General features: G+C 40.1%; 1 protein-coding gene across 1 annotated transcript in view; it reads left to right on the top strand.

Moving 5' to 3' along the window:
- Nucleotides 1-5269, top strand: part of slitrk5 (SLIT and NTRK like family member 5) — a 6388-nt gene extending 1119 nt beyond the window's left edge. The window contains exon 2 of the mRNA XM_005730971.1: nucleotides 1748-5269. Within this exon, the coding sequence (XP_005731028.1) occupies nucleotides 1806-4433 (2628 nt within the window). The 5' untranslated portion in view covers nucleotides 1748-1805 and the 3' untranslated portion in view covers nucleotides 4434-5269. The remainder of the gene's footprint in view (nucleotides 1-1747) is intronic.
- The last annotated feature ends 7604 nt before the right edge of the window (nucleotides 5270-12873 follow it).

Below are 12873 nucleotides of genomic sequence, written 5' to 3'. Positions count from 1 at the left end.
TGATCCCGGATTTAAAGGTGCTTTTAAGAAAGGTGTCTGCGGCCGCTGTGCCAGTAACAAGCACAGAGCCCGCATTTCTGCGCTCCAGTTAGAGCATCCCGTTTTTTTAAAAAAGCCTGCTGCATCCGCACACAGATGCTCTGCAAAGACAAGGCGCGCTGATGCACTGGCGTTCCAAGTTATATCTCCATTATTTCCGTGAGCCTGGCTTTTAGAAACAAATATTTATTTATTTATTTATTTGAAATGGTGTTAAACTGAAACATTTCAAACATTTTGATTGACACCTCAGTGGTGGAGTAGGCTACCTGTGTGCGTGCGTTAAAATTGCGCTTATTTATTTTATTTTGATTTTTGGGAGGAGGGGGGGATTTATGGAGCGATGTGTGGGCTTTTTGTGCTCTTTTAAGGAACGCACACAGACCCAAATGTGTGCGTCTGCTGTGCACGCGCGTGTGTGTGCACGCGCGCGTCTGAGGCGGAGAGAGAGAGGGAGAGAGAAAGAGAGAGAGAGAGAGATCTGTAACCTTCTATATAGCAGATGCCATACATAATACTTGATTATAGAATTATCTACTCCACGTCAAAATGTAGTTTGGATCAGAGATCCTCCGCGAGATTTGCCTTTGATCAACTCCTCTCCTTTCTTTCTTTTCAATCTTTCTTTTCTTTTTTTCCCTCTTTTTTCCGCCCGTGGGCAGCAGCAGCAGAAGAAGGAGAAGAAGAAGAAGAAGAAGGGCTGCGACTGTCGCCTTGTAGGCTCATATTCACATTTTCTATGGCAGGTCGGATATATATATGTGTATCCATTTTTCTACAGAGATGAGGACTGTCTGCTTGTCCCTGTCGATTGGTATCAGGGAACCGGCATTTTATTTTTATTCGCACCGAGGACGGTTTTTAATCATAGCACAGGAATAAACACCCCCCCCCCTCACCCCACCGTCTTTCATCCTCATGTTGTGGAGGTGGAGAGAAGGGATCCGACAGTTTCCCCAAGTCGTCGGGTATGAGGGGTGAGTGAGGTATCTTTGTAGTTCGGAGATAGGAGTTCATCCTCGAGGTTTTAATGTGAGTTTGAATCGTCAAAGGAAAAGACAAACAAACAAACATTTACACATACAAATAATAATAATAATAATAATAATAATAATAATAATAATAATAATAATAATAATAACAGAGACCGTAAATGCAACAATCACCCATCTCACAAGGAATGAGACTCGAGATTACCTGACAAGAAGTGTCGTTTGTCGTTTTTCCACTGTCATCTGTTAACAAATACTGGAATCTCCGAGTCTGCAAACGGTGGATGGCGATAGCTTCTTCTTTTTCTTCTTCTTATTCTAACAAGATGGATTGGAATTCAGGCGAGCTATCAAAAAATGCGCAGTGACCGTCCAATAGCGGATACTTGTGTTACTTTAAATACAACATTCTTTATGCATGCAGTTGTTAAACACGCAACTTGTTTTCTGCCACTTTCAAAATCAAAATGATGCCGACATAACACATCTGCATATTGGAAAAATATGTGTGTGTGTGTGTGTGCGTGTGTGTGTGTGTGTGTGTGTGTGTGTGTGTGTGTGTGTGTGTTTTTGTGCGTGTGTATGTATGTGTGTGAATACATCTAATGTTTGCTCTTTTAGGCTCTTCTGAGTGAGCAAATTTGCATTTCTGTAAATATTGCACCTGTGCCCATGATGTGTAAAACACAACTCGTCCTTTTCTCTCCCCTCCTTAGATGACACCTCATACTGGTACTGCACTTGAGTGAGCTGGGGCATCCTCTCCCAGGAAAAATGCATATCTGGATCCTAAAAATAATACTTCTGATTGCATCATCTCTGAGGCTGGTTGAGATGTATGACAATTATGGGGAGATCTGCCGAAACCTGTGCACGTGCGAGGAGAAGGAAGGGATCCTGACGGTGAGCTGCGAGAACCGGGGGATCATCAGGCTGACGGAGATCAGCCCTGTCCAGTACTCCATGTACCACCTCCTGCTCACGGGGAACCTCCTGAAGAAGCTGTCGGTCGATGATTTCATCAATTACACCGGGGTGACCATCCTGCACTTGGGGAACAATGATATCTCTGAGATAGAGTCGGGTGCCTTCAATGGACTCCAGGGATTAAAAAGGTTGCACCTGAATAACAACAAGATAGAAGTTCTGAGAGATGAAACCTTTAAAGGACTTGAGAGCTTGGAATACCTACAGATTGATTATAATTTCATCACAAACATAGAGTCCAACGCCCTGAGCAAACTACACCAACTAACAGTGATGATTCTGAACGACAACCTGCTCTCTGCCCTTCCTCCCAACATCTTCCGGAATGTCCCCCTTACGCACTTGGATCTGAGAGGGAACCGCTTAAAAATGTTCCCCTATATTGGCCTCCTAGAGCACATGGACAAAGTTGTGGAATTACAACTGGAGGAGAATCCGTGGAATTGCTCCTGCGAGCTCATTGCTCTGAAGGCTTGGCTGGAGAGTATAGCTTACACAGCTCTGGTGGGAGAAGTGGTGTGCGAGACGCCATTCAGGCTCCATGGAAGAGACCTGGATGAGGTGTCAAAGCAGGAACTCTGCCCACGAAGACCCCTAGAAGACACAGTCAGGCCTGCGCCGCCTAGCAGCACTAATGGATACTATCAGACCACACCAGCCGCTGTCACAGCCTCTGCCACCTCCTCGGCTGTTTTAAGGTCTTCTTCCAGGCCTACCAAGGGCACACGGCAATTGAACAGAACCAGGTTAAAGCCCACCTCCCGAATACCAGGCGGCAATCCATACAACTATGGCCCCATCATTGCTTTTCAGACCAAATCTCCTGTGCCTTTGGACTGCCCCACTGCTTGCACATGTAATCTGCAGATATCTGAAATTGGGTTAAATGTCAACTGCCAAGAGAGAAAGATTGAAAGCATTTCTGACCTAAAACCCAAGCCATACAATCCTAAAAAAATGTATCTCACTGGAAATTACATCCCTGTGGTGCGGAGATCAGATTTTGTCGACGCCACTGGATTGGATTTGCTTCACCTGGGAAACAACAGGATAACTCTGATCCACGACCGGGCTTTTGGGGATTTAACCAACCTGCGTAGGCTGTATTTGAATGGTAATCTCATGGACAGGCTCACAGGAGAAATGTTTTTTGGTTTGCAGAACTTACAATATCTTTATTTAGAGTACAACAAAATCAAGGAGGTCGATGCGGGCACTTTCCGCTATCTCCCTAATCTGCAGCTGCTTTTCCTGAACAACAACCTCCTGAAAACTTTACCTGTGGGCATCTTTTCCAGCCTTTCCCTGTCTAGGCTTAATCTGCGTAACAACCATTTCCAAAACCTCCCCGTGAGTGGTGTTTTGGATCAGCTCAAGCTGCTGTTGCAGATAGATCTGTTTGAGAACCCCTGGGAATGCTCCTGCGACATAGTGGGGATGAAGATATGGCTCGAGCAGCTCAGTGCAGGCACTGTGGTTAATGAGGTCGTGTGCAAGACGCCAAAACGCCACACAGGAATGGACCTGCGTTCTGTCCCGTCAGAGCAGCTCTGCCCAGATTACTCCGAAGCCTATGTCTCGCCAACTCCACCTACGGAGGAGCCCATGGACGAACACGTTGTCACCACAGGTGCTACTCGGAGGTTGGAACCCCCTGGCAGCACCGTCCCCCTCTCCGTCCTCATCCTCAGCCTCCTGCTTGTTTTCATCATGTCTGTCTTTGTGGCTGCGGGGCTCTTTGTTGTGGTCATGAAAAAGCGTAAAAAGTCACAGAGTGACCGTACTAGCACTAACAACTCCGACGTCAGCTCTTTTAACCTGCAGTACAGCCTCTACAGCAACCGCTCTGGACCTAAAGTTAAGGCCCCGGCTGGTCATGTATATGAATATATCCCCCATCCAATGGGCCATATGTGCAAAAATCCCATTTACAGGTCAAGGGAGGGGAACACAGTGGAGGATTACCGTGACCTCCATGAGCTCAAGGTCACATATAGGAGTACCCCAGATGATGAGAGGGACAGTAGTACGATGAGGAGCCCTTCATACAGTGTTAGCACCATTGAGCCACGTGAAAACCCTTCCCCTGTGCAGGATGCAGACCATTTCTTCAGAGGGATCCTTGAACCCGATAAGCAGTCACCCCACCAGTCCATCCCGTCAATCCCAGCAGGGGCCAATTTAGAGTACAAGTATACGGGTCCCGTGTCGTACACGTACAACCCAAATTTTGATGTCAGACGTCAGTTCTTGCACCCGGAGAGAATAAGAGAAACAGTGCTCTATGGCACAGCACCCAGTACTGTTTATGTCGAGCCCAACAGGAATGAGTATTTGGAGCTAAAAGCTAAACTGCAGTCTGAGCCTGATTACCTCGAAGTTCTTGAGAAACAGACCACCTTTAGCCAGTTCTGAGCAACAGAGTCGTGAGCATAATGAAGCATTTTCTCTCTCGACCCTCCTTGAAACAGTGGCTCAGTTTCTAGGGTGCCTTGGCACAAATACAAACAAGCGAAAGAGAAAGAGTTGAAACGGGGTGTGCCGAACAATCTTATTCTTATTTCAGAAACATGACATTACAGGAATGGATACAGCTTTCTCGAGACATGGATGAACAAAATTGCTTAACTGATGATGCAAAATCTATTTTTCTATGGTGAAGATTGAATAACACACAAAAATGTAAGTGTACAGGTAAATCTTACCCAACTTCATTTTCAGGAATATAACCATACATACGATATATTGTGAATCAGAAAAAGAAATGTTTATAAAAATCACACCTGGACATACAAGAAAAAACAAACAAACAACAAAAAAAACCCCAACACATTGTACAGCAGATCATCAAAACTGTGTAGGACTATTTTCTGCTGTAGTCTGTAAGTAAGTATTTATTGATATAATCTGCCATGTCTTTTCAAAACTTTTGATTCTTCATCAGTATTACCTGTGTCATCATACTCCATCATCCTCCGGAAAAAGGCTTATGTTTCTAGTTTCATTTACTGTAGCTCTGCATTGTAAAAGTGGCTTTTCTTTTTCCTTTTTCCTTTTTCGTTTTTCTTTTCTTTTGTTTCTCGGAAAGTGGCACACCCCAATGTCCAAAACAGACTGCGTCATTTGAAGAAGATGAAAAAAAAGAAAAAAAGAAAAAAAGAAGTGTCTTTGTATGCTTTCTGCACTTTTTGGAAATGGAAGGCAAGTTAGCCTTCAATGAGCTCTCATAAAGGAGATTATTATATTAAAAATGAATATGGCTATTCATTCTTAATATGTAGGATTGATATGTTATCAAAACAAAAATTCATAAATGATATTTGAAGTATTAATTATGTTGTGTAATACTGGCATTTTAATCAATGTAACACCTATTTTTATACGAGCATTGGCAAATTCTCTATCGATTATGGGTTTCTTTTGTTTTGATTGCTTTGCACTTATTGCACTATATTGACCAAACTATGTTATTGTCATCAAATAAACATGATGTCAGGTTCATATAATGTGCTTATGCGGAAACTGAAGGTGGAATGAGGCCATTTGGGTTTTTGGTTCAGCATGTGGGTTTTAGATGTGAAATCAAGAGAGTTTTCCAACAGCTAAAAGTTGTTTTATGCCATAATCAGTTAACAATATATCGGCTGACCAGATCAGACTATGGTGGGCACTCAGTTAAAAAAGATAAAGACAGTGTATACGTGCTCCACTTAAAGTGGAGGTTGCGTCGTCAGTGAGAATTGAAATCAATGGGTATTAATCAATGACCATTATGTAAGGCTGGCCTTCTGCAATTATACCGCGACAACATAATCCAGATTGTCGTCTGTCAATGGATGAGCAGGTGTTTTATATAAACATCATTTAACATCTTCGCAAAGTCAGCGGGTATGAAACATAAAGATGTGCTGGATTATGTTTTTGGTGTCGAAACGTAATAGGTTTGTTTGATATGCAAACAGTTTTGTAAGTCAAGAAGTTTAAAAATATAAGAAAACATGTTCAAAATCTGCTTTTTTTCTCCGGTCTTTCAAGTGCTTGTTTGTTAATTGACTTTTCACTTGACCCACTTAAATTCAATATGCAAAGTAGATCTATAAAAATGCAGAGGATGCACTGTGCCACCATTTTCAGTGTGCAGCAAGCGTCACCATTTAGGAATTCAGTGTTCCAGAACTGAGATGGGCACGGATCTTTCTGGAGAGGAATCAAAAGAATGGAAGAAGTGTGTGTGTGTCTGTCTGTGTGTGTGTGGCGGGGGTGGCGGGTGGCTGTGCCACATCAGACACCTTAATGCGACACTTAATTCTGACCTCAAAAGGAATAACTATGAATTTATATTATTTTAATCGGCTTTTTCCCTCTAGAAAACATCTATTTTACGGTATTTAACTGTACTGAGTTTTCTATGCGGTGCCAGCTGCCTTTTCTCAATGACAAAAAAGGGAAAAAATCCAATGCTCTGGGTCCTCTTCTTTTGTTGGAGCTTTTCATAGAAGCCCAGAATGAGAACAGAAGGCACCATTTGGGAGATGAGGAGTCCTGGAACTGAGTGTAACTGTGGATGTGTCATACATGTAGCAGGGGATGTGAATCATAGCCAAGAAGTGCGTGCAGTTGCCCAGTATTAGTGGCCTATGGGATGTCGCAGTACTGACAATTTTTGACATTATTTATTTTTCTGATGCCAATGTTGAAAGAGGAAATCATTTATAGTTTACTGAGGTTCAACAAGGATCTGAGCAGTGCGTTGACAAATTGTTTAAAATGCGGGCAGATGGCTCTTTTTCTTTTTATCTGTTTTATTATTATTATAATACTCATAGTATTGTATTTTTCAGGATGATTTGGCTACGTTCAAGAGAAAAAAGAAAAAAAACCCCAAAAAAACGCTCTAGCACAATTACATAATCACTGAATCATGTATTCCAAATGGGCTTGTTAATACCATATGCGTGCATATGCACATCTCTCTAGCCCAAACTCCCAGTGTGGACGTTCATCACTCTGTCCTGGTGTAATTGGGGGATGGATGCACTGAGAATCCCACTGCAGGAGGCTTTAATGCGCACGTGTGTGCGTACTGATAGAGGGGAATGGCGGGGGGGGGGGAGACTACTTCCAGTTGAAATAATGCTTTTAACCAGCCTCTAGGTACACAAATGGATGCATCAAGGAAGGACAAAGAGTTTATTATTATTATCCTTTCCTGGATTATTTAGTCTATAGCCTTCTATCAGGCTTCTATATAGTGCATTCAGCGGCTATGGAAGTTTTTCAGCAATAATCCCTCACACAAACAGTACGATTTCTGCAGTGGTCAATATTTGTATTCAGATGAGGAAAGAAGCTCTAAGGTGAAATATCTCCAAATGTGTTGCTTCATGCTACACACGAGCCCCCATGATTTATGGCTAAAACTCACCGTGTGGAATCTGATGCAGGGCTGATGCAACACAAGGCGTGATGTAGGTGCAGATGTAGCTGTCACAGAGGCCTCACTCTTTTGCTTTGCTTGCAGCAAGGAAAGTTCAGAAGACACTGGTTAAGTTTGTTTAAAATATTTTTTTTCCTCAGAAAACTAAAAGCAGAGGGAGAGACACTCTCCTTCTGCTTTCACACCATTTGAGAGTTAATCAATGTTGAATCAGAGTGGGACAGCGCGTGAAACCCGTCCAAGCTGCGTGAAGTTGTTGGCTCATCATTCTGCTATTTTCGGTACATGGACTTTTAGTTGGAGGCAATTATTTTCTAACAGTGTATGAAAATACCCGGCTAATTAAACATTTTCTGGATTTGATTTAGCAGACTTATGCTAAGATTATATTTCATAGCTGATCAGATGGCACTGGCAGAGTTTTGTTTATGGTAAATAAAATCAGCTTGATGCTACACATACACAGGGCCACGTTTACCTACTACAGAGCCCAGGGGCAAAAGAAAGCTCAAGGCCCCCTTCAGTTCCAGTTCCTCTTTGTGTACTGCACATGTATCATGTTGCCTTTTAAGTGTCCATAATGCAAAATATGTACTGTTTAGTTTGCTTCTGAACAATTTTATTGACTAAATCATATAAACAGAAATTAAAGTATTCAAGTACATTAAAGCCAGGACTTCAATAAACAGTAAAAACTTTGATTATGCATTATTAGTTGTTATGCATAAGAATAATTTTTCAAGATGTTTTATATATTTACATGTAAGCAACAAAAAATTCAAAGCATTCCACAAATTCAGGATTTAATACAAAGTAGAAATGAAAGCATTGGCTTTAAGCCCTTGTACTTTTTATTGTTTTTAAGTCTTTTTTTTTATTTGAAATGAATCAAATTTACAACAAAGCAATTGTCAAAAACAATGAAGACAGTCTTGATTATACATAATTGCTTATACATAAGCAATGTGTGTAGATTCACATACATAACAAAAACAGTGTTCAGTAGAAATATTAGGTTTCAGTCCTTTTACCTGTCGTATACTTTCATTTTGAATTAAATTTACCACAAAGTAATTGTGAAAAGTTATAAAGACTGTCTTGCTTATGTGTTAATGAGCTCTTATGCAAATGAATGGCTTGTCAAAATGTGTTGTGTTAAAAAAAGCAAAAAAAGATGTATTTGCTTTTTTATTTTTATTTTTTTTGTTAGGCCAAAACGGTGTAGAAAATTTAAATGAATATGTAGCAAATGGTGTTTTGAAAAATATTTAATATTTGAATGGCTAATGCTGAATCATTTTGTTTCAAATCCTGAGAGCTCTAACAACACAAATTCACATCAACTTTTTTGATGATACATTTGATGATTTCCTTCTTTCTTTAACATTTTTTTTCATAAGGCGTTTAATTTGAAGGATTGTATTATTGAATTGCTGGCCTGATGAAAAAAACATTGACAAAAGTGATTAAAAATAAGTGTTATTTTGATGAAATTATTATTTTTGTTTCTTATCATATGAAATGGGGGTTTCAAACTCATGTCCACATTTAATAAGCTTTTTTAAAACAAAATTAGCAAAAAATTATTCAGTTAATCAATCATTACGTCTCTTTTTTCACATTAATGTAATGTACATGTCATTACAGGTACATTACATTTAAAGGTTTTGTGCCTTTATAAAATGTAAAATTTTCACAAATAAACAGTAGTATTATTTGCTTTTATTATTTAAACAGTCACTAGATCTGAAGGCCATCCAGTTGGCCTGAATTGGCCCCCCTGGAAGGCCACATATGGCGCCAAAGCCATGTGTTTGATACCCCTGCAAGTGCTTCATTATTTTAAGCTTGTATGCATTGTCTCTCTTTTAGTTTACCACCTAACGCTGCAACAACATGTTTAAATGATAATTAGGCCAATGCGCGGCTGCCCGCTCTATACGGAGACAAATAGAGAGGGTGGACATTTTCCATATGCTCGGGCGAGGCCTCGCCTACCCCCTGCTGAAGATACCTCATCCTCAGCGCTGCCTCGCTGCATTCCTGCCACTCGGTCTCCCTGATGATGTGAGCAATTGAGTTCAAGGAGATCTGGGTAATTGAGAGGGCAGGGATGGCATCTGACAGGCACCGATGGCTCCAATGATTACTTTAATCAGAGTGGTTAATGGAATTCCTTCAGGCATGTAGAAATGCTCAAATGTTCATCAGCATTGAACCGATTTTTACCCCCACTACTACACCTCCTCTTCTACCTCACATTGCTATAATTACTGATCAGTTTTCTTTCCTCTTTATGCCTTTAGTTTCTGTTTAACACTCAGCAGGTGATGAGGTGTTTGTTCCTGTGGTCTTGTGTGAATCCACAATGGAAGTCACTGGGATGCTTTATGGTCAGAATGCATTATGGATGAAGTGTTTCTAACATTGGTAAATGTGTTAACATTAAAAGGGTCAGTCAAGCACCCAAACACAGTGAAATCTGTATACAGACAAGTGTGTGCTCATAAAAATACAGAGCACTTTAGACTTAAGATAAGATAAGATAAGATAAGATAACCTTTATTAGTCCCACACGTGGGAAATTTGTTTTGTCACAGCAGGAGTGGACAGTGCAAAAGTTATGAGGCAAAAATTAGAATACAATAAGAATAAATACAGTACACAACTGTACAGAATAGAATAAAATAAAATACTATATACAGTAGAATAAAATAAATATACAATAAGATAAAAATAGAATACAAATACTATATACAACTGAGTAAAAATACAACGATGACAGAAAGGATTATTGTGTATAATGACTGCTCAAAATGAGACGTTTATGTCTTATTATCCAAATAAAATAATTGTTCTGTTCCATGAACACTTTACCAACTTTCAGGGCTAATCAGCCTCTAAGTTAACAGCCTTACTGTCTAGCCTGTGCTGAATAAACTTTAAGAAACGATCCATTGCACAGTCTGGATCCAGACTCCGGTGCCATCTGCCAAACAAACCAGGCTACTTGTTGTTTAAATTCTGTTTATATAATTGGTTTGAGAACATTTTTTCACCCTTTTGTGATATGCATGCTGGCAAAATGTGACAGATATATTTGTATAATTTTGAATTGATTTGTTGGTTCTTCTGTCCATCTGCAAACTGTCTGGCTATGTAATGTTTGTAAGAAATGAACAATGATTTTCCTTTGGGGCGTGGTAAAATCACAATGTTTTCCTTGCACGCTTTCTTTTTAAAATAGCTAATGACATGAAAGGCCAGAAATATTATACCAACTGTCACTTGAACAATGTGTTAACTTGTTTTATGTTGTGTTTACTAGCAAAGCAAGCAGCTGTACTAATTAGCAGAACTTCACCTTACATAATTTTCCATCCAAAACATTATGGTATTCAATTTAGGATGTTACTACATATACATACACTTATTACTACCAGATTAGGCTCATTTTGCCTTTAAAACTTCCATAATTCTTCATGGCACAGCTTTCACAAGGTGTTAATGTTCCTCTGAGATTTTGGTCCATTATCATATGATAACACATAGCACCACACAGTTGCTGCAGATTTGTCATCTGCTGATTTGTGAATCTGCAATTTCCCCACATCCCAACGGTGTTCTGCGGAGGCCATTTGAGGAAAATCAACTCATTGTTATGTTCAACAAACCGATTTGTGATGATTTGAGTTTTGTTACCATTTGGTGCATTCTAATGCTGGAAGCAGCCGTGAGAAGATGGTCATAAAGTGATGAACATGGTCAGCAAGCCTACTCAGGTAGGCTGTTTCACTGATGTTGTTTATGCCAAATTCTGAGACTAGCATTTGAAAGTCACAGCAAAAAAAGAAATTGTAAGTCTTCTCAATCTACTGTTGTCCAGTTTTGGTGAGCTGGTTGAACAGTAACATCGGTGTCCTGTTTTTAGCTGTCAGGAGTAGCGTCCCATCTGCTTCAAGTCTCGATGCGTTGCGCATTCAGAAATGCTCCTCTGCATACCTTGGATGTAAAAAGTGGTTATTTGGGTTACTGTAGCCTTCCTATACGCTCAAGCAGTTTGGCTGTTGTCCTCTGATCTCGACAAGACATTTTAAACAGCTGCTCACTGGATATTTTCTCTTTTTCTGACCATTTTCTGTAAACCCTAGAAATAGGGTCAACATCAACTAGCTGCAATGTCATTGACTGATTAGATATATGCGTTAACAAACAGTTGAACATGTGTGACTAATCAAGTCTATATAAAGTAAAAATATAGGAAATGAAGCTTCGTGGAATCACAGTCAGAATATACTGACAGGCCTCTGTTTTTCTTTGGAAGATTAAAATCTGTGCCCACATCATGTGCTTCAGGTTCTGCCTGAATGTTATTTCCACCAACATGTCCCTAAGGAATAATGCATAATATCCTCTCTGCAATGTTTTGTTTGAACATGATTACTCATGAGCACAAATAACATCCCACTAAAGGAAATAAGATCCCAAGGCTATAACCTAAAGGCTATAATGACAGGGATGAAACTACAGAGCACAGATTTCTATGGGTTCATTCAATCATGTCAAAATTCCATCAGGATAGTCTGACTTTCATTCCCTGTAGTCAGATTTTAGGCCAAGCATTCAAGTTTGATTTCATGTGTTTTGGAATTAGGTCTTTATTTATGTATGCATAGTTTATTTATATAGAATACTTTACTATTGTAATCCTGTGTGTGCATGTATGTCTGCGTGTGTGCACATGCATTAATGTCATCATGTGACATGGCATGACATAGCAGTAAATCCCTCTTTTGCTTAAAAAACAACATAATGGAAGTCATTCTTATTCTGCTGTTACCATTAGAGGCACCCCCACCCCTCTCAATTCAATGTGAAAGGTAATCCTGAATACAGAGTGGCTTGCAATTATGCTGAGAGCCAGTGTGGCATATGTACAATACTCTAAATAGAGTACCATATATTGTTCCCATGCTGTGAGGGGAAAAAAAAGAAAAATCGAGGGATAAGCTGACACAAATGGAGTTTGATACTTACCAACAGATATGTGTGATCAAAGCTTTTAAAGAGCTGCCTTTATATCACTGACTATGTGTATTTGAAGAGATGTGAAGATGTTGTTTCATGTTTTATTTAGTCATTTTTTGCACCCTTTTTTTTCTCATGGTTTCATTTTCTTTCCATAACACGCCTGCCTCCCCCTTCCTTCCGTCGTTTACCCTATCCTCCTTTTCAGTTCCCACCGGGCAGCCTGGTTGTATTCATCAGGCCTCCCGTTTTGTTTGTTTGTTTATGGCGGCTGCACCCGTTGATCCAGAGCTGTAGTAACCCTGTTGTTTGATAAATGGCAACCATAGCATTACTGACTCCCCAGCCGAGCCTGGTGATGCCTGGCCAAAAAAACAACAGGTTGATGTA

The sequence above is a fragment of the Pundamilia nyererei genome, unplaced genomic scaffold (genome assembly GCF_000239375.1).
Source record: "Pundamilia nyererei isolate P.nyererei 1_Seehausen unplaced genomic scaffold, PunNye1.0 scaffold00040, whole genome shotgun sequence".
NCBI lineage: Eukaryota > Metazoa > Chordata > Actinopteri > Cichliformes > Cichlidae > Pundamilia > Pundamilia nyererei.
Note: the sequence above shows the minus strand (reverse complement) of the source record. Positions and strands in the feature narration are given on the sequence as shown.